General features: G+C 57.8%; 2 protein-coding genes across 7 annotated transcripts in view; both read right to left on the reverse strand.

Annotated features, from left to right (window-relative positions):
- ESPNL (espin like) overlaps positions 1-9,907 on the reverse strand; it is a gene marked incomplete at its 3' end in the record, with an annotated part of 28,685 nt that extends 18,778 nt beyond the window's left edge. Inside the window, exons 1-4 of the mRNA XM_082630833.1 lie at positions 9,504-9,907; positions 8,013-8,203; positions 6,199-6,385; positions 3,096-3,278 (exon numbers count right to left, since the gene is read on the reverse strand). Of these exons, the coding sequence (XP_082486959.1) occupies positions 3,096-3,278; positions 6,199-6,385; positions 8,013-8,203; positions 9,504-9,797 (855 nt within the window). The 5' untranslated portion in view covers positions 9,798-9,907. The remainder of the gene's footprint in view (positions 1-3,095; positions 3,279-6,198; positions 6,386-8,012; positions 8,204-9,503) is intronic.
- Positions 9,908-10,817: 910 nt separating this feature from the next.
- SCLY (selenocysteine lyase) overlaps positions 10,818-25,000 on the reverse strand; it is a 29,467-nt gene continuing 15,284 nt past the window's right edge. For 4 of the 6 annotated variants that reach the window (XM_082630086.1, XM_082630085.1, XM_082630087.1 and 1 more), the window contains exons 5-12: positions 22,823-22,950; positions 22,478-22,642; positions 21,357-21,463; positions 17,696-17,732; positions 14,923-15,006; positions 14,353-14,452; positions 12,791-12,866; positions 10,818-11,869 (exon numbers count right to left, since the gene is read on the reverse strand). In XM_082630086.1, coding sequence (XP_082486212.1) covers positions 11,716-11,869; positions 12,791-12,866; positions 14,353-14,452; positions 14,923-15,006; positions 17,696-17,732; positions 21,357-21,463; positions 22,478-22,642; positions 22,823-22,950 — 851 coding nt within the window. In that variant the 3' untranslated portion in view covers positions 10,818-11,715. The other 2 variants (XM_082630090.1, XM_082630089.1) reach the window with 2 other exon arrangements.

Here is a 25,000-nt window from a genome sequence, read left to right on the forward strand (position 1 = left end):
AGATGATATTAAGAAATTATTGGGGGCTTCCCTGGTGGCGCAGTGGTTAGGAATCCACCTGCCAATGCAGGGGACATGGATATTAGATGGCTACTAGACAGACTGGACATTAGATGATATTAAGAAATTATTGGGGGCTTCCCTGGTGGCGCAGTGGTTAGGAATCCACCTGCCAATGCAGGGGACATGGATATTAGATGGCTACTAGACAGACTGGACATTAGATGATATTAAGAAATTATTGGGGGCTTCCCTGGTGGCGCAGTGGTTAGGAATCCACCTGCCAATGCAGGGGACATGGATATTAGATGGCTACTAGACAGACTGGACATTAGATGATATTAAGAAATTATTGGGGGCTTCCCTGGTGGCGCAGTGGTTAGGAATCCACCTGCCAATGCAGGGGACATGGATATTAGATGGCTACTAGACAGACTGGACATTAGATGATATTAAGAAATTATTGGGGGCTTCCCTGGTGGCGCAGTGGTTAGGAATCCACCTGCCAATGCAGGGGACATGGATATTAGATGGCTACTAGACAGACTGGACATTAGATGATATTAAGAAATTATTGGGGGCTTCCCTGGTGGCGCAGTGGTTAGGAATCCACCTGCCAATGCAGGGGACATGGATATTAGATGGCTACTAGACAGACTGGACATTAGATGATATTAAGAAATTATTGGGGGCTTCCCTGGTGGCGCAGTGGTTAGGAATCCACCTGCCAATGCAGGGGACATGGGTTCGAGCCCTGGTCCGGGAGGATCCCACATGCCGCGGAGCAACTAAGCCCGTGCGCCACAACTACTGACCCTGCGCTCTAGAGCCTGCGAGCCACAACTACTGAGCCCACATGCTGCAACTACTGAAGCCCACATGCCTAGAGCTGGTGCTCTAGAACAAGAGAAGCCACTGCAGTGAGAAGCCCGCGCACCGCAACAGAGAATATCCCCCGCTCACCGCAACTAGAGAAAGCCCATGCTTAGCAACGAAGACCCAACGCAGGACAAAAAATTTAATTAATTATTTTTAAAAAGTAGTCTAATAAATAAATAAATAAAAGAAATGATCATGAATTATTTTTAGGCGTGATAATGGTTTGAGGTTGTGATAAGAAACAAAGGGAGTCTTTGTCTCCTGGAGAAGTCCACTAAAGTATTTATGGATAAAAAGATGTGCCTTCTCTGACTTGATCTTAAATAATAGTGGGGTGGAGGGAATGGCCAAGAAAGGCCAATGAGCTGAGGCAGGAGGCTCGTGCTCTTGTGTGTTTAGAGTTTTCATAACAAACAGATTGAAAAGGAAAGCAGTTCTCAGCTTTGAGGCTTGAGCTATTTTATTTTCGTACTAAGGGAGGGTGAGGAGGTGGTGGTCTCTTGGCTTATCTGGTGAGCTTCTCGGGCTCCTATAGACTATTTCACTTGAAAAAGGTGATGCTGCTTAAAAATAGAGTTTTTAGAGTGCTGTTCCAGCCACCCTCCCAATTATGGAGCCGGAGGCTGGGAGACGGGCGGCTGTCTGAGCCACACTGCAATGGCTCAGGGCTCTTCAGGCCACCAACCGCCTGCGGGGACACGCCCTCCCCGCCTCCCACCCAGGGGCACCTCTGGACTCCCCATCCTGTCATCTGCTCAGCTTCTTCTTCTCTCGTGTCTAGGACAAAAGGGATGACTGTAGGGGTAACTGCAGGCTCTTCCTCTTCTCTGAGGACTGGCCTGGCCCGGACTGAGGTTCATGCCTGCCCTTCCCCTCCCTCTAGATAGGGGCAGATTGGGGGCATTGAGCCAGGGAGGGTGGAGTGGTGGCTTGCAGGGGTGAGAGGAGGGGGCTGGGGTGGAGGGGTGGAGGGGTGGAGAGCAGGAGGGGCCCTCAGGACTCCTGAGAGTCAGAGGAAGACAATTTTCAGCAGCACTGCCTTGAGCTGGATTGGGTCTCTTTCTGATTCTTCAGAAGGACCATGTGGGGTTTCCCTGGTGGCGCAGTGGTTGAGGGTCTGCCTGCCGATGCAGGGGACGCGGGTTCGTGCCCCGTCCGGGAAGATCCCCACATGCCGCGGAGCGGCTGGGCCCGTGAACCATGGCCGCTGAGCCTGCGCGTCCGGAGCCTATGCTCCGCAACAGGAGAGGCCACAACAGTGAGAGGCCCGCGTACCGCAAAAAAAAAAAAAAAAAAAAAGGACCATGTGCCTTCCCATGACTCTTGGTGGCTGCCCTGTGCTGCTTTTACACAACGCTGCTCAGACTGGGCCCCAGGAACACTTTGGGTTCCAGCTGGAAACAGCTGTCCAGAATGTAGGCCCAAAATGGGATACCCGGTTGCACCTCAGTGAAGCCCTCCCCCTTGACTAGCCTTTCCTGGACCAGGAGCACATTTCTCATGACTGCAGATGCAGCAGGCTGAGCCCTGGGGGCCGTGGAAATGACACGGGAAAGCCCAGGAGACGTCATGGGATGAGCTGACTCACTTCGGAGCCCTGCTGTGTGGGCCTGGGTGGGGCAGGTAGAGGAGCCAACCTGTGCATTCCCCTCAGATGCAGCCTTGCCTTTACAGGAGGTCAGTGGGCAGGTGATGCCAGTGCGGGGCCAGTGGCTGATGGCCAGGTCTATTCCCAGCGTTGGACCTTAAATATTTGAACACCATCCCTGCCTACTCTGGATTTCTGGATGCTGTTTCCTGGGAACTGGGCCATAGGAGCCCCCAGGTCTATCTGGATCATAGCGAAGGGGCTAACCTCACACCCCCGGCAGGGCTCTTCTCCCAGGCTGCTCACATCAGGGGGCCAGCAGCCAAAAGGCCCTCCGGGGAGGACCGGCAGGAAGACCACTCCCTGAGCGGGCACCCAGGGAGTCTCTGTGCGAAGGGAGGGGCCGAGAGCACGGATTTTGTTCCCCGATAGGTCAGAGTCTGGATCCTGGGCAAGTGACTGGCCCTGTGAGCCTCAGTTTACCTGTCTGTAAAAGGGGACTAATAACATCTATTCTACAGGGTTGTGGTAAGGGTTAAATGACTTATTCATAGGAAGCCTTCCAGCACTGCTGGCTCTCGGGGGCCCCCCAGCCCCACCATGCATCCTCCCCCGGCCCCTGCCTCACCTCCATTTGCCCATTCTCCGCTGCGTCATGGAGAGGGGTCCCACCCCAGGAGTCTCTCATGATGGGGGCGCCCATCAGCAGGAGCCGGTCTAGAATGGGCGTGTGGCCGCCTCGAGCGGCAAAGTGGAGGACGGTGGCCCCCTCGTTATCCCGCGCCGTCAGGCCGATGTCCGTGAAGGTGACCTGAGGGACGAGGAGGGGGGATGGGCCAGCTGAGGCTGGACGGGGGTGACCACTCCTACCTCGGGGCAGGAAGCCCTGGGACAGAGCTGGCTCCTCTTGGCGCGTCCCGGGCAACACGGGAGGAAGTGAGCTCGGGGATTTTGCTGGGAGGTTCCATGGTCCCCAAACCTGCCCCAGCCCTGACCCTAAGCTGAACACCCCCAGGGGCTGGTTTCACATCTCAAATAAAGAAATGCCTTCGGGCAGCACCTAAGGGACAGTACACAAATGTTTGCTGATGAAGGGAGGGAGGGAGGGAGAGAAAGGACATCCTGGCACCAGGCCTGTTTGTACCCTGATCACGTCTCCAGCACGAAGATGCAGGGGTGCTGGGAGGTGGGTCCTGAGCAGCCTTCCTCATGGTGGACCAAGCCTGGTCACCCTGTGGCTTGGGCCCCGTCCTGCTGGCAGCCACATGAGTGACTTCTGGCCGGCTCTCCTCACGGGCCCTCAGCTGCCCCTCTGTGAGGGCACCGGTGGGCTCTGGTCCACGGCACCCGGTCAGGCCTGTGGGCACGCAATGGACTGCGTGCACCCGGGGCAGCCGTGTGACAGTGAGACGTAAGGGGCTCTTCTTCTGCCTTCCTGATAGAAGGGGCTGGTGGATGTGGGGTCACCCCCTTTTCTCCCTCTTCCTGCCTTGAACGCGGCCAACTTTCACCATGAGAGAGAGGCCAGGAGAACAGCAGAGATGTGACCCAGTGTCAACGGCCTCTAGGTGGGAGGGACAACCTTTTGTGGTTTAGTGCACTGGTCACTGCAGCCAAATGCTGGCTGATCCAACATCCAAACGTGTCTGTTAGAAAAAGGACAGTGAACCGGGAACAGAGACCCTCCCATCAGCCAGCTCCCCAAAGGGAGGGGGTGCCCGGCGCTGAGTGGGTGAGCCAGGCTGGACGCTGGCCCCTCCCCTCTCGGTCCATCCTGCAGGAGGCGGGGATGGGGAGTCACATCTGGAAAAGCCTTTCTGGCCCTGGGACCCCGTGGCCCCAGCTGTTTTTTCCCAGGATGAGCCCCTGTGGGGCTCCATGGGGCTCGGTGGACATTCTTCCCTCCTGCCCACCCTCCCCCTGCTCCTGGCACCCCCGCTGCTCCGAGCTGCTTCTCCTCGCCCTGCACAGCCCAGTGCCTCACTCGCACACCGTTTGCTGAGCACCTGCTGTGTTTGTGGCCCTGCGGCCAGAGATGACCAGGACTCAGGCTCCCGCAGGGCGAGGAGTCCAGGTCTGGGGACAGGCACATTTCTGGGAGGCCAAGATCTGAACTACAGTGAGGGGACATAAGGACAACTCCACCCAACGGCCCGGGCGGGGCCAAAGACAGGAAAGTTAGTGCAGCAGGAGCCGCAGAGCTTTCTCCTGCGAGAGGAGCTGGCCATGTAGGAGGGGCTGCAGCCAGGGGGCCCGGGGGGGATGCAGCCCGGGAGGGGACGCAGCCTGTACTAAGGTGCGGCTGCCTGAGGGGCTAAGGCCAGCCTGGGAGATCCAGCAGTGAAGGGAGGCTGGAGGCAGCTGCTGGCGGCCTCTGAGGCCAAGGTAAGTGGCTGGAGGCCAGATCCCTTCCCTCCTTCACTCACTCATCAAACATCTCTGGAGCCCTTACTATGTGCCAGGCACAAGGAATGCAGCAGCAAGGCTGCGCCACTGCTTCCTGGAGCTGCTGGAACTTGCAGCCTGGGGTGGGGACAGACAACCACCAAGATGAAGTCGAACACAACGTTTACCAATGTTGGTGCAGGAAAGACAGCAGGAGAGCAGGACGGGGTGCTGGGCCAGGTGGCTGCCATCCTGAACAGGTGGACGAGGGATGCAGTGGGGGGGAGGCACACCTGGGGCGCTGTCACCAGGCAGAGGGTGCAGCACGCGCAAAGGTCCCTGGGGCAGGGAGGCCGGCCTGCTGGAGGGAGGGCTGGAAAAGCAGGCCCAACGCGAAGGGAGGGAGGTTCCGAGTGAGGAAGGGCTCTCCCTTCTCCACCAGTGACCTGCGTGACCTTCAGAGATGCCAGCAGACCCTGGCGCTCCCAGCTCGCAGCCCTTCAGCGGCTCCCCAGTGCCCCAGGAAAGAGCCCAGGTCCTCCCGGGGCCTCGGCCTGCCTTTCCGCCTCACCCCGCCCCACGGGCTCTCCCAACTGTGACTGAGCCGGGCCCCCGCTCCTCCAGGAACCTGCTCTGGGGCCCCCACCCCCTGCCCAGCCTCAGTTCCGCCCCTTCCCAGAGAGACCTCCCCACTCTGAGACGTGGCCGGGTCTCTGTAATGGACCCTCAGAGCTCCCAGACCCCCGAGCAGGCCAGGTTTTTGGTGGCAGAGCCGGGAAGTCCTCAGCCCTGGAAGAAGTCTTGGCGGAAGGCATCCTCCCCAAGCTGGGTCACTCTGTGTTCCTTCTGGAAGGAGGCCTGGGTGACCCTTCTGTGGGTCCAGAGGGCAAGAGGGGTGGGGTCTGGCCCTGGGCTCCAAATGGCCAGGGCCAGGCACCGCCTGTGCCAGACAGAGCAGCTGGGTGCCACCGACCCTGAGAGCACCCAGGAGACCCACCAGGACTCCTGGGGGAGGGGCAGGAGAGCCCCCAGGGGGCCCTGCACACGCCCACGGTCCTGCAGGGGCTGACTTTCAGTCCGCAGCCACCTCCAGTCAAAGCTGTGGGCTCCGGGCTGCACCCCGGGGCCGAGACTGGGCCTGGCATGTGGGTGCTCTGAGCCATGGGCCGGCCCATCTGCTCTCCTAATCACTGTGTGGGTCCTCGGACTTCCTGCGGGCAAACTGAGACCCAGTTTGGGTGTGCCGCGCCCACCCCAGCCGGGCGCCACTCGCTCGAAGGCGGTTCTGCAGGCGAGGTGCCAGCCTTCCCGGCCCTCCCCTGCCCGCGCCCCCGGCGGCCCCTTACCAGCCAGACGACGAGCGAGTAGTGGCCGCGGGCAGCGGCGGCGTGCAGGGCGCTCATGCCGTCGAGGGCGCGCAGGTGCACGTCGGCGCCGCAGTCCTTCACCAGGAACTGGGCCAGGTGCAGGTGGCCCTCCTGGCAGGCCAGGTAGAGCGGGGAGGCGCCGCTGCGCGTCCGCCGGTTCACGCCACTATGGGGGAGGGCGGGGTTCAGAGGGCGCTCGGCCCGGGGGTCGCGGGGAGCCGCTCCAGCCAAGGGCCCAGATTGGGAAGGGGCGTCCCGGCACCTGGCTGAGCTGTTGCGGCCACCCCGCTTCCCGGCTGAGGTGAGGGGCCCAGTCGGCCACCTGTAGCCTTGCACAGGTTGCGCATGGCGCAAGGGCACGGGGTGGAGGTGAGGTGGGAACGGCCGCGGGAATCCAGCTTCCTCTCCCCCACACCCACGCTCCGTCAAGATGTGCGCGCCGCCGGGGTTTGGCCGGCAGGGGGCGCTTCTTAGGGGGTGACTAGCCCAGCAGGGCCTGCAGTGGATGGGTCAGGGAACCTCCAGAGCTGGGGGCCTGCTCTGTACAAGGGGCCAGTGAGCAGGACACTAGCCCTTCTGTGGTGCCCAGCCCTGGCATCAGAATTCCAGGCCCCCACGTGGATGGACTGGGGCAGGGTCGTCCGATTTCCTGCATCCGGCTTTGCCTCTGTGGTGCTGCAGGTCCAGGAGAGTCCCCAGGGCAGCCCCCTCCCCAAACCGGACTCGCCCTGTTGACAAAGACTTCACCTCTAGATCCTGTGGTCGGTGCCGGTGGGAATGTGGGCCCTGGGGCGGGGAACCTTCCTGTGTGCTTGTGTGTGCTTTAATGTGAAATCTTCCACTTTTCAAATGACAGAAACTGCTTCTAAAACTGCGGGTCTAAGAGACACTCTGGCCGGCCGGGCCCGGGGCAGCTGGTATGGACGCTCTGGGGAAGATCCGCAGAAGCGAGTCCCAAAGGCCTTTGCCGAGGGGTCGGGATGGGAAGGCCCAGGAACAGGAACACTGTTCCACAGCTGAGCTGTCCGGCCTAGTCCGGAAACAACCGTGGGGTGGCCAGGACAGCCAGCCGGCCAACAAGAGGCCCCGCAGAGGAGAAGGGGTGTGGTTACAGAGGCAGGCGGGTTTGGGGGACAAAGGCCAGGTCAGGTGTGGGGTGGACACAGAGTCTCACCCCCAGCCAGGGCAGTAGCCCTGAGAACAGACGGTGGGGGGCAGGCCTCGTGCACGGCACCCTAGATGGCCCGTTGTGTGCCCAGGGTATCTTCTGTGGGGGGCAAGGACCACGGCGGTGCCCACGACGGGGAAGGGGACTCCTGCTGCCCCCTGCCCCCACCTCACCATCCACCAACTCCAGGCGGTGGGACAGGGGTTCGCAGTGTCAGGAACAGGACAGTGTGGAGGGAGAATTCAGGCCGACCTGATGGGGCCCCAAGTCCACTGCACAGCCTCTGCTCCCTTCGGGTGACCTGAGGGGGCCACCTTCCCAGCCAGGGGAAGCCGGGCCCTGAGACGCCCCCAGGCAGGGCCGGGAGCTGCCTGAGCATATAGAGCGCCTCCTGCTCTGACTGCTGCAGCAGCTTCCTCGCCGTTCTCACTGCCCCCTCCGCGGTCCGAGCCTCACCCCGAGCGCTCTCCGCCCGCGCCTTGGCTCCAGACTTGTCCCTCCACACTCCCCCTCCCCCAAGGCCCGCCTCCAAGGCGGCAGCCCCTCCTCCTCCGCCCCCTCGGTGCGGCCTCCCCAGCACCTGCACCCCCCGGACTGCCCAACAGGCGGCGCTGCGGCTCCTCACCTGCCGTGGGCGGCCGTCAGGAGCTTCAGGCAGGTCAGGTCCCCGCTGACGGCGGCGTGGTGCAGCGGCAAGGCCCCCTCCAGCGTCTCCAGCGTGGCCGCGTGGCCCTCTCGCAGCAGCCACTCCACCAGCACCGGGTGTCCGAAGCGGGCGGCCAGGTGCAGCGGGGAGACGCCCGAGGAGTCTCGGTCCTACGGAGGCACGGACGGGGCGGTGAGCGGACGGCGGGCCCGAACCCAGCCCTGCCGGGCAGCACCAGCGTGGCCAGGGCCAGCCGCCCAGGACCACAGCGCCCGGGACCCCGCCGGAGAGCTTCCGCCCCGGCCCTCCCTCCGGCGTGCTCCATCGCGGGGCGTGGGGAGGGAGGTCTCTGGGACTGAGCCCGGCCACCTGCTCGAGGTCGGCGGCAGGGCCAGGATCAAGCCCAGGCCTTTTGGGTCCAAGTCCCTGATTCTGAGCATCCGAGCTCCCTCCCCTTCTCTGCTCGCAGTCAGAAGGGCTTCCGCTCGCCCAGCTGCGCCCGCGCCCGGCCGGTGGCCTGCCCCGTGTCCAGGGCTGCATCTCTGGGCCTCTGCCCCACCCCCACTGAGCGCCCACCCGCCGGCCCCCGAGTCCTCTTGCGGGACCCTATCCACCGTGGGCCTCTGGCAGACCTGGGCGTTCTCCCAGGCACAGAAGTGGCCCCGCTCCCGCCCTCGGGGTTGTGGGAAGAGCCGCTGAGGATGAGGACGGCGGCTTGGAGGCTGTTGGGACACTCCGGCTGTGACCGCTGAGTCCTCCCCATCCCGGACCGAGCGGGTCACGGTGATGCCCCACCCCGGCTCCGGCCTCTGGGAGGACGTCCTTACACCGTCAGAGCTGGCTCACCGACCTCCCGAGGTCCTTCACCCACACACGGAGCACCCACCGGGCCGGCAGGAGAAGGGAGAGGAGGGCCGGGTAGAAACGAGCCTGACGAGACCGTCACTGAGCCCCGAGACTCTTCTCTTTACATCCAGGTTCTCGTCCCACTGCCCCCCACAGCTGCGCCTGTGCTGTCACCCACCGGGGCCCCCGGGCGTCCAGGCCGGTGCCCACAGCTCCCGAGCCCAAGTGCCCACCTTGCTTCTCTTCGTACGGACCCTTTTCTAGACCCTTCGGAAACAGGCCCCACGGATCAGGCCTGAAAAGGGCCCCGTGAGGTCGCCACTGGCAAGGCCAGGCGCTCCTGGGTGGGACGCGGGGAGAAAGAACAAGGGTGGCCACTCTGCTGGGCGCTGGGGAACGCGAGGGGGTTTAGGAGGTGCCCACTTTGGGGGCGGAGGGATGTGGGGCAGAGACAGACGCCGCTGACTGTGCTGTGGGGCTCGCGTGGTGACTCCCCGAGAGGGACAGCCCAGGGCCGAGGTGCCCAGCGGAGGCCGAGGGCTCCGGATCCGGCTCTTGGCTCACGCCTCCCTCGATCCCCATGAACACGGGTCCCCCAGCAGCCACCGTGCCCGCTCGGCTCACCTGCAGACCGCAGCCCCCTTCGCGAACCAGCCAGCACAGCTCGGCCAGGCTGCCGGTGGCGGCGGCGTCATGCACTGGCGTGGCCCCGTTATGGGCCCGCTGGTTGCCGGGCAGCTGGGCCCGCTGCACCAGGAACTTGACGCAGGCCAGGTGGCCGGCCCGGGTGGCGTGGTGCACCAGGCCAGCCCCCAGGGCGTCGGTGACGCCCGGGCCCAGGGCGCCCGCCTCCAGCAGCCGCTCCAGGGTGGCCAGGTCCCCATCCTTGGCGGCCGCGAGCGCCCGCTGCTCCTCCATCCACCCGGCCGGCTCTCCTCGACTCGCGCACAGGCCCGGGCTTCCTGTTTCAGGCGTGGACGCAGCTCCCGGCTCCGGTTACCTGATAAGCGGCGCAGAGGGCAGATGGGAGGCGGCGGGGGGTGGGGGGACGGGCCTTGGGGACCGGGCCTCCGCAGCCCAGCCCCAGCCGCTCCCGCGGTGCCCGGAGCTGTAGTGGGCAGAGGGCGTGGGGGAAGGGCCCACACCGGGTTTGGATTGGGGATGGGCGCTGGCCCAGGGGGCACTGCCCTGTGCTGGCCCATGCCTCCTTCTCCCGTGGAGCGAGGGCTGGGATGGACTTCCCGCGTCGAGCGGGTGTTCACAGTACCGTGTCCTTTCCAGAAAGTGGTAGGCTGAGCATCTGCTTCCCCCAGGCTGGGGGAAGCCGCCCTGAGGGCTGTGCTGGGCCACGGGAGGCCACCTGGGAGACCCTTCTCACAGGAGGGCAGACCCATCCAAGTGGAGCCCTTCCTGGGGACCTTAAGTGTTTGGGACGTGTTGTCACCCACTGGGAGCTGGGGGCCTGCCTGGCCCCTGGGAAATCTATGCTGGATCCTGGCCTCAGCTGGCCTTGGAGGCTCCGTGAACCTCTGGACAGCAGCTGCTCCCCAGGGCCGGTGACAGGCACAGGGCCCTGACCGAGAGTCTCTGGGGCTGCAGCTAAAGGTCCCGAGTGCATTTTTCAGAGCTGCCAAGCATCTTTTTCCAGACTGTTCTCTTCCGTGGGGCTGGACACCCATAGTTCTTTGCTGGGGGAATCGGGACACCACAGCCTCTGCCTGGTGAAAGCAGGATGCTGCATGTTAGGGACCTACTTTCTAGAGCTCCCAGAGACACAGTCGCAAGCCGAGTTCCTGAAGCTAAAGCGTGATTATGCAGTGAGCAGTGGGTCTGACTCCACCCCACTGCCGGCGCAGACACACTGGTGCCCCCAAGAGAAGCACCCACTAGAAGAACCACAAAATGTCCAAAACAAGCATTGGAAGCTTTTATTAGTTCATCTAATTTCTGACGGTTGTTTCCTCAGTGCCATCACGAAGTTCCTTGCACCTTTCAACCGCACGTTAAAAGTGTTATTCAATTAAAAAAAAAAACCACTCCTATGTAAATGTCTCCATAGACATGACATTTGATGTGAATCAGACACCACAATGCCTCTGTGAAGATCAAAGAATCCTCCCGCAAATACAACTGAGATGGGAGCTGAGCGAGGGATGAACGATTTTCCGCCTTGGGAATGAGCCAGCGTAACGCAGGCGCTGCCGCCCGTGACTCTGATGGCTGAGCTGAAACCCTGAGTAAAATGATCGAATGGAAGGGACGGGAGGGGCCTGCGGACTGGGAGAGAGGGCGCCCAGTGGTCGATGGCCCGAGTGCCCAAGTGATCAGGAGGATGGGCAGGCCCAGGAGGCGGGGGGACGCCAAGCAGGGAGGGGGCCTGACCGCAGGGGCCCCCACCCTCTGGAAAGGGCTTGAGAAGGGCCATGAGGGTGAGGAGGGACCGACCTCTCAGCCAACAGGTGCACAGAGGCCAGGACAGCAGCCAAAAACCAGGTCTCCTATTTCCATGAGAGCAGCTGACAATCAATTATAAATACTAGGATTTTACCTTTCGGGTAAAAATGCCACCTTCTAGGAAGGGCGTGCTTATAACAAGCTCGCCCCACTTCCCAGAGGGGAGGGTGGACGCGGCTAAAGTGTTTCTAATCCAACTGGTGCCACTGGGCAGCAGTGACAGGGACGGTCCCATGAGGGCATCTTGTCCTGGGCCCCTCAGCACTGGTGGCGTCTGTGGGTCCAGCAGACCCGCTCCCTCACTGACCAAGGGACGGGAGGGAGCCCGGAGCCCACACACTCTGGGACAAGCGGAAGACTCCTTCTGGCACCGCCCTGGGCACTAGGCCTGGCCCTCCAGCCGGGCCACTGCCTGCTTCAGGTCCTGCACGACGAGGTCCACTTCGGCCCGGGTGGTGCTGCGGCCCACGCTGAGCCGGATGGCGTTCCTGGCCAGGTCCAAGGGGACGCCGCAGCTCAGCAGCACCGGGGATGGCCTGTGGGGCGGGGCGACGGGCCAGCCGTCAGGACACAGGCTTTCCCGGGCTGCCGCGTGTCCTCGGCCAGCTCCCCACTGGCTACGCACACTCTTTGGCCCACCGTCGCCAAGGGCCGGCTCAAAGCCTCCCTGCTCTCCAGCCGGGCCTGCCCCGGCACAGACCCTGACCCCGGGAGCACAGAGGTGGCCGTCGGCCCCTGCACCCGAGAGCCGGAGCCCGGGGTACAGTGGCAACTCCCGTCTCCAAGGAGCTAGCGGGCTCGGTTCCCGGAGGGGATGCAGAGCCACACGCGAGGCAGAGGGACGGCCTCCTGCAGACACTGGAGCCTGCGGCCCGCCCAAGTCAGTGCTGAGTTTAGTCCCGGTGCCCTGGCCTCGAACAGAGGCCTGTCGCTCATCACGACCACAGCCCTGGCCTCGAACAGAGGCCTGTCGCTCATCACGACCACAGCTCCGCTCTCTCCAGAGCCCAGGCGGCTGCATCCAGCCCTACTCCCGCCTGCGGGGCCCCACAAGAAACCCAACCCCCTTCTCCTCCTCCAGCAGGGCTGCTCCCAACGCCCATGCCCGAGGCTCCACACCCTCCCCTCCTGCTTCCGCCTGCTCCTGGCAGGGGGCGTGATCTGAACCCAAATCTGGTCACAGCTCCCGGTTTTCTCGAGGCCGAAGTGGGCGCCCGCAGCCCGGCCCTGCTGCGCCAGCCCGCCCCTCCTCCCCTCTCCCTGCCTCACGTGGAGCCCTGCTGCCTGTTTCCCGGTCCAGCCCGAGGCCCCTGTAGGCTGCAGCTCCCACTTGTTCCTCCCGAGGGCCTGCACCGTCTGGTCACTGTCCACGTCCCTGCTAGGCTGCAGAGCTGCCCAAACCTAGAGCCCGGATGCGCCCTGGACGCCGCGGCCAAGTACGTGGAGAGCACACTCACCGGTCTCCATGGTCCGAGTGGCACGCAGCCCCCAGGCTGGCCAGCAGCGTCCGGCACTGGGCCAGCACCACGCGGCCTAGGAGACATAGCACAGGGCCCCTGAGGTGGAGTCCGGGGGGGGGGGCTGCCTCTCTTCCCTGCTGCAAGTTTGGAGGCTCCCTCCCTCCTACCACCTGACGGAATCCCAGGGCACAGGTCCCTCTGACGGCAGGTGAGAGAAAGCACAGCAGGTCCCAGAGGAAGCGCTTCCTCTGCCCCTTGGCTGCAGAAAAGCAGATACGCTTCGGCCTCGTAAGACTGGCCTTGAGAATGTGGTATCCGTCAGCTGCCTGGCAGGACCCGCAGAATCCTGACGAGCTGCTTTACCGAATAACGTGTTGTCCTGGTTATAACGTCTAACCTAGCGTCTCTGTTTCCTAAAGGGAGAGACACTGGGAGCTGTCCTTGTTAAGCTAGGAGGCACTTCCCTCTTCCTTCACAGGCACAGAGATTTAAAAAAATACAATGATGGGAATTCCCTGGCGGTCCAGTGGGTACGACTCTGCCCTCTCACTGCCGAGGACCCGGGTTCGATCCCTGGTCGGGGAACTAAAAATCCCACAAGCCACGTGGTGCAGCCAAAAAAACCCCAAAACATAAACAAACAAAAAAAAAACCCAACACTGATGACTGCCGATTTAATTAAAACAGCCAGCCTGTCTCATTTAAATTAACACAGGTCATCACAGAATATAAAGTCTGCCCCCAGAAAAAGGGGCGAAGACACTAGAGGGAGGAACTTCCCTTCCCACAGCAGGGAGATGTGGAGAGTTTGCCATGTGCTTCCTTCACAATGAGGATGCACTTCAGCCCCGGTGACGGCCGCCCCAGGGTTTCTTCATGGTCCAAACACGCTGCCCCATTTCTCAGAGTAACCACGAGGCAACGACCTCTTCTTCTAAGAGGTGAAAACTGCCCTTCAGGTCGGCTCTCCCGTGCTCTCGGGGCCACCGTAATCTCCTCCCAGACAAACAGGACGCTCTACACCCTGGACTCAAGCCTCAGGGACTCCGGGCAGCCAAGTCCTACACACGCGTCTGGGGTACGAGTCGCCCTAAGGCTAATCCTAACGCTAACCCCAAGCCTAATCCTAACCCTAACCCTAACTTTTCCAGCTGGGAGGCAGAGATTGCAGGTACTAATGAAGCCCACAGATCTGTACTTCAGCCTGACTCTGAGACAGTTTTCAGTTGGTTGCCTCTACTTTCCTGACCCTCATAAAATGTTTTGTAAAAATTGCAAAGATGGACCAACTAGCCTAAAATTCAGTTCACTTTATCTCTGTCCCTCACATCTTTGGGGCGGGGCTAGGACCCTGTGAGAGCTGAGCGCCGCTGTGCTGTGTCCAGGGCCTTAGCACCCGGAGCAGGTCAGCAGCTGTGCCCAGGGTCCCACCACCACGGGACAGTGCCTGGTGGGGTGACCCTGCCCTCGGCCAGTGCCCACACCTCCCCACAGCTCAAGCTGTGCCCAGCCCAGCCCAGCCCAGCCCCCAGCCAGGGAGAGCTGGGGGCAGTCGTCACCTTGCAGCTGGGGTCCCTGGATGGAGAAGTTACAGGTGTTGGGGAGTCGCTCAGTGCCTGGAAACTGGCTGTTCAGGTGGATTCTCTCACCAAACTCAGCCTGGAAAATTAACAGAAGATGCAGTCACATCTTTGAAGCCCCCTCCGGCCAACTGTTTGAACTTCAGACTTTCTGGAAAACAAAACCTCACTCTCGGGAGTTCCCTGGCAGTCCGGTGGTTAGGACTACACTCTCACTGCTCAGGGCCTGGGTGCAATCCCTGGTTGGGGAACTAAGATCTCGGAAGCCACACGGTGTGGCAGGAAAAAAAAAACCCTCACCCTCAACACACAGAATGATTATCTTACTGATAAGCATCTACTGATAATAGTCAGGGAGACTGACTATGGACAGCAAAGGTAATTGGGAGAAACAACTTCTGAATGCATTTGGATCGTCTTCACACAGCCCTTAGATATTCCGTCTCTGGTAATTTCTGTCACGTGTCTGTGAGAAAGTCGCCTGGTCTGCAGCCGTCCTTGGGGGTCTCGGCCCCGCTGTCCCCAGAGCTCCAGGCCACGGGCACTCACCACCAGCCTCTCCTCCAGGTAGTCGCGCACAGCCCGCATGTGGGCTTCGTAGGCCTCGCACTTCTCTGCCACCAGCTCAGCCGCCTAGGGACACAGGAGGGCCCCTCAGTTATGGTAAAACAAGGGGAGCAAGACAGCTTTAAGCAGCAGAGGGGATTCTCCCCGAAGACAGACAGGTGACATGGCCTCAAATTGCTCATTCTCTGGAACCTCCCACATACACAGTATGCGCCGAGTGACCGGGGCCGGGATAAGTGCCGAGTCCCCTTCACTTGTTAACAGGAATTTACTTTTTCAGGCTTCCGGATACCCCAGGCACTGGAGAGTCCCTAGCCGGTGACCAAAGGCAATCCCAGTCCTGAAGGCACACCCATCCCAGGGACAGACACACCAGGGAAGAGGTGACCATGGTAGACCGACGGGTGGGCGCCGTGACGGGAACTCGGGGCAGCGGGGAAGGGCATTCCAGGCAAAGGCCCTGCAGGGGGAAAGGCGAGCGCTCCTGGAACAGAGTTCGCGAGGGGGACAGCGCCCCAGAGGCCCCAGGACAGGCGGGATCTGAGCCTAAACACAAGGCAGATGCACGTGGATTTTGAGGAAGGGGTGAGCTGCTCTGATGTGTGTGTTAGAACTGGAGGCTACGTGGAGAATGGATGAGGCGTCCACACACAAGACGGGGATGACCTGGCCTAGAGTCGGTACAAGAGGCAGGTCCTGGACCTCTCGTGGAGACTGAACAGACAGGCCCGGCTGCTGCACCAGGTGCGGGGGACGGGGCAGGGCAGATCAAGGGCACCTCCTAGATTTCTCAGCTGAGCCTGGGTGGCAGGAGGCACCACAGAGAGAGACGCCCACGATGCAGGAGAGAGAGCAGGACACATCGTGGGCTCAGAGGACATGCTGAGGAAGCAGGTGGGACGCGGGCCTCCCAGCAGGTCAGGACCTGCCCTGAGATGTCGAGTCCGAGACCAGAGCACAGGCTGGCATCAGAGCCACGGGACAGGGTGAGCACAGTGAGAGGGAGAGGAGGCTAGGCCAGCACCCAGGAGGCTGACAGGTGAAGAGGCAGAGAAGGCACCTCTGGGGGGAGAAGCGGTCCCACAGCTGCAGGAGGTCACATGGGGACCCCCTCGACCAGCTTCTATGGAGCAGAGGTGTCCGGAGAATGGGAGGGGGCGAGTGCGCGTGCGGGCTGCTCCGCGGGGCGGAGGACGCGGGAAGAGGCTGGAGTGGCGAGGACCAGGGGAGGACGGAACACCCTGGCAGAGGACTGTGAGGGTGCAGGGCAGGGGGCAGCTGCAGGGGGGCGCCTTTCTTCCGCCGGCACACGGGGAAGGGGTGAAAGGCAGCGGGGAGACCTTGACTCGCCCCAGGGGGGCCAGGACACACTTCCCAGGAGAGAGGGGCCGGGGCGCGTCCCGAGCCAGACCACAGCGAGGAGGGCCAGGCTGCGCAAGGGGAGGGGGCGACAATGGTGTGCCACCCCCCCCCCCACCCAGTGTCAGCAGGGTCAGAGGGCCTGGGCAAAGCTGCAAGGCAGGAGCGGGGAAAGGGTCACGGCTGCAGAAGGGAGCGGAGGGGCCTGCGGCTGCGCCGCCATCTAATCCTCACCAGGAAGACCTTTAAGAAGCTGCCCCTGTCCCCATCTTGGGGGGCGGGGGGGTAACTGGACCCAGGGGATGAGCAAACCTGTGGTCATGATGTCATTGCTTTTAATATTAGAAGAGACTTGAGAAAAGATACTTCCCTTTTAAATGCTAAGCGTATGAAACCCACTCCACAGATCTTAAAAAGTGCATCTCCAGGTTGATAAATAAAATTCAAGGTTCCTCGCATGTTGGTCTGTTTCTTGGGATCATGAACGTGATCTCTCCTAAAGCCAGGAAACCTATTAAAGCTGCTGGGAAACTGATGTGAGATCACAGAAAATATGCGCTCTGGTCTCCGCCCTGGACCAGGCACAGAGCTCCTGAGACCCTTGGAATTTCCTAAGCACGAGGAGCAGCCTTTATTCTAATATTCGGTCTTGGGCTCTGCTTCCTGCTGCCGAGCTCCTAAATCCTTTGGAACTTCCTGGGTGACAGTGTCTTTTGCCCTAATGAGGCGACCCTGGGTGGGCTCCTGGATAGGGGCTGGTCACCGAGCCCTGATTAGAAGCCTGGAATTTTTGTAGAGACGGGAGAGGGGCTGGAAATGGAGTTGATGACTGATCAAAGCCTCCATGGAAACCTCAACAATGTGGGTTCAGAAAGCTTCCAGGTTGCTGATCACAGAGGTGCTAGGAGGCTGGTGCCTGGAGAGGGCATGGAAGCCCCTTCCCACATCCCCTGCCCTACACTTCTCTTCCTTCTGGATGTTCACCTGTATCCTTTATCATATCCTTTCATAATAAACCAGTAATCTAGTTTCTCTGAGTTCTGTGAGCTGTTCTAGCAAATACACTGAACTCAAGGAGGGGGCCATGGGAACCTCTGATTTACAGCTGGCTGGTCAGAAGTGCAGGTGACAGTTGGCATCTGAAGCTGTGGGTGCCCACAACTGAACCCTTAGCCTGTGGGCTCTGACACTAACTCTGGGTAGACAGTGTCAGAATTGAATTGTAGGAAACTCAGCTGGTGCCACAGAATTGCTGGGTGGGGACCCCCAACCCCGCACATCTGGTGTCAGAAGTGTGGTGAGTGTGGCAGTGGTGTGAGAGTGAGGCGGAAACACAGGAGGAAGACATCGATGGGACAACGCAACGGCTTCAGCTGTCGAGGTCACCAAGGCTTACCTTCCCAAGGCCGGCAATCATTGGGGTGTTTTCTGTCCTGTAAGAGACAAGGGATTCAATCCTATTTCCATGCAAAGCGATTAACAAACATCCCCGGAAGGAATCCTGTGTATCTGAAAGTCAGGTGTTCAAATAAAAAGTCACATCAACATCTTTCCTGAACAAGGGCAGCTGCCAGCCCCCAAACCCTCGTCATCGCCCAGAGACAGTAGACATGGCTCACTGTGGGCAATATACAGTAGGTGTCCAAGTGACAATTCTACCTGGACCCACCTCCTACCCAGGAGAAAGCCCTCCTCCGACTGCAGGCCCCAGAGCCCCCATCTTTGGTCTCCCTGCCAAACCAGGTGAGGGTCTGAGGAACTCACTCCCCACCCCATTCCCTTCAGCTGATGTTTCAGCTGAAGCCTCTCAACTGTAATATGGGATGAATCTTTTGTTACTAGAGACTTGGGGCGTAGTGTGTGTGTTCAGGGGGGCTGTGCTGGAGGGGACAGGAACACCCCCGAAGACCAGTGGTTCCCATACACTGATGTAACAAACTGAAAAACAACTCTTCAGGCTTCCCTGGTGGCGCGGTGGTTGAGAGTCCGCCTGCCCATTCAGGGGACACAGATTTGTGCCCCAGTCCGGGAGGATCCCACATGCCACGGAGCGGCTGGGACCATGAGCCATGCCACTGAGCCTGCGTCTGGAGCCTGTGCTCCGCAACGGGAGAGGCCACAGCAGTGAGAGGCCCGCGTACTGCAAAAAAAAAAAAAAAAGAATGTGTATTTTGCTGTTGTTGGGTGGAGTGTTCCAAACAGGTTGATTAGATCCTGTTGGTTGATGGGTGTTATTGCGTTCTTCTATACCTTAGACAATTTTTGTCTAGTTGTTCTATCCGTTGTTGAGGGAAGGGTGTTGAAGTCTCCATCTATAATTGTGGATTTGTCTATTTTTCCTTTCAGTTTAGTTTGGTTTTTTTTTTCCTCACATATTTTTCAGCTCTACTGTTTAGTGCATCCACATTAGGATTGCTATGTCTTCTTGGTGGACTGATTCTTTTATCATTATATAATTCCCCCTGCCTCCCCCACCCCCGGTAATTTTCTATTTTCTCTGCTCTGGAGTCTCCTTTATCTCATGTTATATAGCCATTCCTGCTTTCCTTAGATTAATGTTAGTGTGATATACTTTTTTCCAACCTTTACTTTCAACTTGCCTCTTGCTATATTTGAAGCAAGTTTCTTATAGACTGAATATAGTTGGATGAGTTTTAAAAATTTTTATTCTGCCAATCTCTGCCTTTTAATTGGTATATTTATACCATTTACATTTAATGTAATTGTTGATGTTCAGGCTTAAGTCTTCCATTTTATTTTTTCTGTTTTCTTTTTCCTACCTTTCTGTGGGTTACTTAAACAGTTTTCAGAAGTTCAAGTGACGAACAGAAACCTTACCTCCTTTTACATCCCTTTACCCTCCCCCATTTATAATATAATTATCTTAAATATTTCTTCCACATACATTTTGAACCACATCAGACAGTGCTATGATTTTTGCTTAGGCCATCAAACATAATTTAGAAAACTGAAGAGAAGGAAAGTCTATTTTATTTACCCATATTTTTGTTTACCATGCTCTTTCTCTCTGATGTTCCAAGGTTCCTTCTTTTACTGTTTCTTTTCTGTGTAAAGAACTTCTTTAGTCATTTTTAGCATAGGTTTTCTGGTGACAAATTCTGTTAGCTTTGTCCTTCATCTGAGAATGCCTTGATTTCCTCTTTGTTCCTGAAGAATATTTCTGCTGTGTTTTTAATTTGGCTTGACAGTTCTTTTCTTTGAGCACTTGAAAATTTTTGCATACTTCCTCTGGCCTCCATGGCTTCAGATGAGTAATCTACTGTCATTTGAATTATTTTTTTCCTATAGATAAGGTGTTATTTATTCTTTCCTCTGGCTGCTTTCAAGATTTTTCTTTGTCTTTCATTTACAGAAGTTTACTTTTTATGTCTTAGGGTAGATTTCTTTTGGTTTATCCTGTTTGGGTTTTGTTCAGCTTCTTGAATCTGTGGGTTTGTGTCTCTTGCCAAATTTGGGAAGTTTTCAGCCATTATTTCTTGAAGTTCTTTTTCATCCCACCCTCTTTCTCCTACCCCTCCAGGACCTCAACGAAATGAATGTTAGATCTTTTGCTATAGTCCCACAGGTCCCCGGAGGCTCTGTTCAATCTTCTTCCAGTCTACTTCCTGTCCGTTTTTCATATTGGTTACTTCTATTGTTCTTTCAGTTCACTCTTTCCTCTGTTGCCCCTATTCTGCTGGTGAGCCTGTCCACTGAGCTTTTTACTTTGGCTGTTGTAGTTTTTAGTTCTAAAATTTCTGTCTAGTTCTTCTCTACATCTTCTTCTTCTTTGCTGACACTTTCTATTTCTTCTGTTTCAAGTGTGTTCATAATTGCTCATTAAAGCATTTTTATTGTTTTTGCCTTAAAATCTCTTTTATCAGATAACCCTAACATCTTTGTCATCTCAGTGTTGACATCTATCGATCGTCTTTTTTCTTTGATTTAAGATCTTTCTGGTTCTCAGTATGATGAGCGATTTTCAGTTGAAACCTGGACAGCCCTATGTCATTATGAGTCTGGATGTTTCTTAACCCTTGCGTATTAGCTGTCTTTTTCTGACCTTCCTCTGGCAGGAGGAGTGTGCCAACTGACTACTGCCAAGCGGGAGTAGACATCCAGGTTCCCTCCTCGGCCTATGTCAACATCCAAGAGGAGAACTCACCTTGTTAGTGATGAGTATGGGTGGAAGCCCAGGGTGCCCACATGGTCTCCACTGACACCTTGGTGGGGTGCACGACTGTGGGGGGGCAAAAGTCCTGGCTCTTCACTAGGCCCTGTCTGACACAGGAGGGGCGTGGGGCTCTTGTCACAGCCTGTGTGGGTGAAGTCTGGGCTCCCGACTCTCCTTTGTGGCACAGGTGGGGATGGCATCAGTTTACCATGGTGACTGGCTGGAGAAAAGCAAGTATTGTCTAAAAGTTCTCTGTATTGCTAGGCTCTCCTTTCCCTGGTCCACTGGCTGGAGAGAGAGGGCTTTCTTGGGCATTTTTCATCAGCCCTTATTGGTGTTTCTGAGTTGCTGGCTTCTTCTGCTCTAATTCTGGAATAAAGGAAGCAAGAGAAACCCTAGGGAACTCACCACATGTTGTCTGTTTCTTCCTCCTGTCATCAAGCTTCGGACAACACGTGCGGTGCTGGTGCCACCTCAGGCCTCGGTTAAAACGCCCCTGCAGGCCATGGGGACACAGGAGCTTTCAGAGAGGAAACCAGGTGCTTCTACGTGGCCCTGCTCACCCCACAGGCAAGAGAAGGACAGCACATCTCAGCCGGGGGGCTCCGGTGGCACCTCTTTGGTGGGCTGGGCCAAAATAACCAAAGGAACTGGATGCTTTGAAGCAGCTGAAAGAGACTTCCTTCATCTGCTTTGAATCATCCCCAACGAGACTGCAGATCTTTGAGTCCCAAGTGTAGAACCGGCCAGTGGAGCCACGTCTGACTCAGTGGAGATGAGAGCGCTGTGCTATCACCGTGCTTCCAAGAGACGGGAGAGCCACTGCCCTGCATACAGACAACACAGCCAGCGGGCCAGACACCTCGTTCACCTTCTACCTTACCCCGGCCTGAAATTCCGTTCTTGTCCACCTCCAAACAGCATGGGGTACAGAGGGGTGAGCTCACCGAGCCCTCGGATATAAAGTGCTCCAATCCTGGGGCCGTAGAACTGAAAGAAAAGTCAGTCATTTATTTAACAAGAACCTTCTGGGGACCTTCTCCGTATACGTATTGAGAGGCCCACAGAGATACTCTACGACGTCCGGGCCCACCTCCTCTGGTCCCGCAGGTGGCCACCCATCCCCACTGCAGACACGCGGGGGTCACAGAAGCCTTCGGGTGGGGGCAGGTGCTGGACTCTGGCCTCCAGCTCGGGGGCAGCAGAGCACCTGCACGGCACTGGGAGACCCTGTGAAGGAGGAGGGGCTGGGGAGAGAGGTGGCCAAGGGCCGTCCTGCGGAGGACTCCACGCTCTCACATCCACGTTAGCTAGAAATCTTAAGGGCCGCCGTGTCAGGCCAGCACCTCACTCCCTTGGGAACCAGCTGAGGGGAAATTACTAAAAATATTCCAGCTCTAGTCAGCTGCTGGAAAGATGAGCAAAAGCTTCAGAAGGGTCTTCAATGTTAACTATTTCCCCAGCACACCCTAGAGATGAGGGCCGTGAAAACCACACCCTCACACTCAGAGCCACACTTTAAGTCAAGTTAGAGAGGCCATCATTCCTGAATCCTGCATCTTCCGTCCCTGGGTGTGGGGGTGAGTGGGCTGAGGAGGGGTCTGCACGCACGCTCCGGGCTGCAGAGATCACTCACTCCTGGGCTAAACCCACCTGTGACCTCCACTCCCCCCATCCTCCCCCCGACCCCGCCTCTCCCCCTCCCACTACCACCTCCCCCGAAGGCCTTGCCTGGCCTCCCCTCCTGCCCGCTATGGGCTGCGCTGCCCAGCATTCCCAGTGGGCACTCAGCCCTCGGCATCCTAGCTCTGCCGGGCTCTCGTCTGAGCTGCCGAGGGCAGGGCTGCAGTCTGCCCATCACCATGACCCAGGGCCTCGCTGGGCATGTGCGCCGGGTGCACCGGTGATGGAGGATGAGCGGGGCCACGGGCTCTGCTCGCAGGTGAGCCTCGCGGGCATCGAGGTGTCTCCCCGGCAGGAGGGCAGGAAGGCGGATGGACGCACCTTGTGCCCCACGACGGTCAGGAAGTCCACGCCCAGGTCCCGCACGTCCACACGCCGCTTCCCCAAGGCCTGGGCGGCGTCCGTGTGCACAAGCACCCCTGGCAGCCCGCCCGCCGCCCGCTGCTGGTTCAGGGCTCGGACTCGCCGGCTGATCTCAGACACCGGCTGGAGAGGGAGAAACACACGGCTGAGGGTGTTGATGTGATGAAGACGGAATGAAAGAAATGAGGAGTTGTTAATGAGGATGCACCAAAAAGTTCCCGGATTGAAGAACAGGGGAAAGAAGAGGTGGGGCTGGGAAGCCAGAGTCCCCACTCCATCTTCCTAAGAGGGACAGCGACTCACCATGATGACGCCTGTCTCGTTATTGGCCAGCATGATGGTCACGAGGCACGTGGCCGGGCGGACGGCCGCCAGGATGTCCTCGGTCTCCACCTGCCCATTCACCTTGGACACGGGGACAAAGGTGACCTCTGAGGAATAAGACACAAGTATGAGGTCAAACCCACAAAGTATCCTTTCTGGAACGTTTATTTAGACACAGTGAAAAAAGCAATTTATCATAAAGGTTCAGAAAACTATGAAGAAGGAATATGAGCCCCCTTTATCGCCCCGCCCACAGACAACTGGCTTTAAGGCTTCGTCAATGAGCTTCAGTTAGGGGGCTGTCTGGGGACACCCTGTTCCGCCTCTAAGGGACCCGCAAGCAGCTGAGACACCCTCAGTTCGTGGGAGCATCTCGAGGTGCTAAGTACTTAACCTTCCCTCACTCGGCACTGACCCAGCCTTTGTTAAGCACCTACCGTGTGCCAGGCGCTGCTCTGGGCACCTAGAATCCTACTACTGCAGATGGAAAATAACGAGAGGTAACCAAATCGAAGTTTTGGGTTCAAAATGGTGAAGACAAACACACCCACTTTCCCCTCAAGGTCCCACTGAAACAAGAGAAAGGATATATTTCTCAATAAGGGCGACCACCTGTGGACAAGGAATTTTGAGCCATGCCCAGAATACAGAAAGATGATGTCATTAGACTAACAGCATCAGGGAAAACCCACCCCGGACACTGACAGGTGAAAACTAACTCCACAGAGAGTAGGAAAGGATCCAGAGGCCACCCACATTCAGGGTGCACTTGTGGAGGGCAGGGTGGGGGCCGACTGCTGAGGCAGGCAGAGGACCAGGTTCCGACGGACAAGGACCCCCGCCTCCTGCCCAGCAAGTGGATGGCAGTAACGCTGGCCTCGACAGCAGGCGGGCTCCGGGGTGGGCGGGGTGCGGGGCAGCAAGAGAAGGGAGGGGCTGGTGCATCCACGGCGGGGCTCAAAGGGGAGCAAAGGAACGGCACCTCCGGCCAGGACTTCTGCCTTTGTATGAAGTGTGTGAGCACCTGCTCAACAGCATCAGCCCTCAGGGAGACGCAGATCAAAACCCCCATGGGCTCCCACTTCACACCCGCTAGGACGGCTGTTACAGAAAACACAGACACTGACACATGTTGGCGAGGACATGGAGAAAATGCAGCCCCCAGGCACTGCTGGTGGGAATGTAAAATGGTGCAGCTACTGCGGAATACAGAGGTTAGGGTTAAACACCCAGATACTTCAAAAGGGGAAACAAGAGTTACCACGTGACACAGCAATTCCACTACGGGGTATATACTCAAGAGAAACAAAAACATTCGTCCACACAAAGACTTCTACACAAATGCTCACAATGGCATTATTCATAGTATCAAATGTCCATCAAATGTTCATCAACTGACGAATGGATAAAATGTGAATATTATTCACCCATAAAAAGGAATGGAATACTGACACAGGCTACAACGTGGATGAACCCTGAAAACATGATGCTAAGTGAAAGAAGCCAATTACAAAAGACCACATATCATGTGGCTCCATTCATATGAAAGTCCAGAATGGGGAAATCTCCAGAGACAGAATGTATTAGTGGTTGCCCAGGGTTGAGGGAAACAGAGTTACAGTTAACAGATGCGAGGTTCTTCTGAGGGTCAGGAAATGCTCTATAATTGACTGTGGTGATGGTTGCACAACTCTGTGGATTCACTAAAAACTACTGAATCGCACACTTCAACCGGGTGAAGAGTATCATACGTGAGTTCCATCTCCATAGAGCTGACACATATATAGTAAAAAACAACAGCAACAACTGGACAGTGTGGAGGTGGAGGGGTGTGAGACAGGTGGGGTCAAGCCCCCAGTTTATACCAGGGAGTCAACCAATAGATGCTTGAGTTAATAAAGTAAGAAATGAAGATTATGTGTGTAAGGTATTAAGTAGTAAAGTGGAAGTAATTAAAGTGAAAATGCCACAACCACGAGAAAACCTGAAGGCAGACTTGAGGGGCGGCTGCCTCTGAGGGGCGGGACTGGGGGTGGCGGGGAAGAGCCTGTACTTTATAGCAATGCTTGAAGCCCTTCTGTGATCTTTAGGTGCACGTCTATTCTTCATAAAAACGTGTACAATTTTAAACAAGAGGTAAAATGTAACAGCAACTAA

Source organism: Mesoplodon mirus (genome assembly GCF_964341445.2).
Source record: "Mesoplodon mirus genome assembly, chromosome: 8".
NCBI classification, from domain to species: Eukaryota; Metazoa; Chordata; class Mammalia; order Artiodactyla; family Ziphiidae; genus Mesoplodon; species Mesoplodon mirus.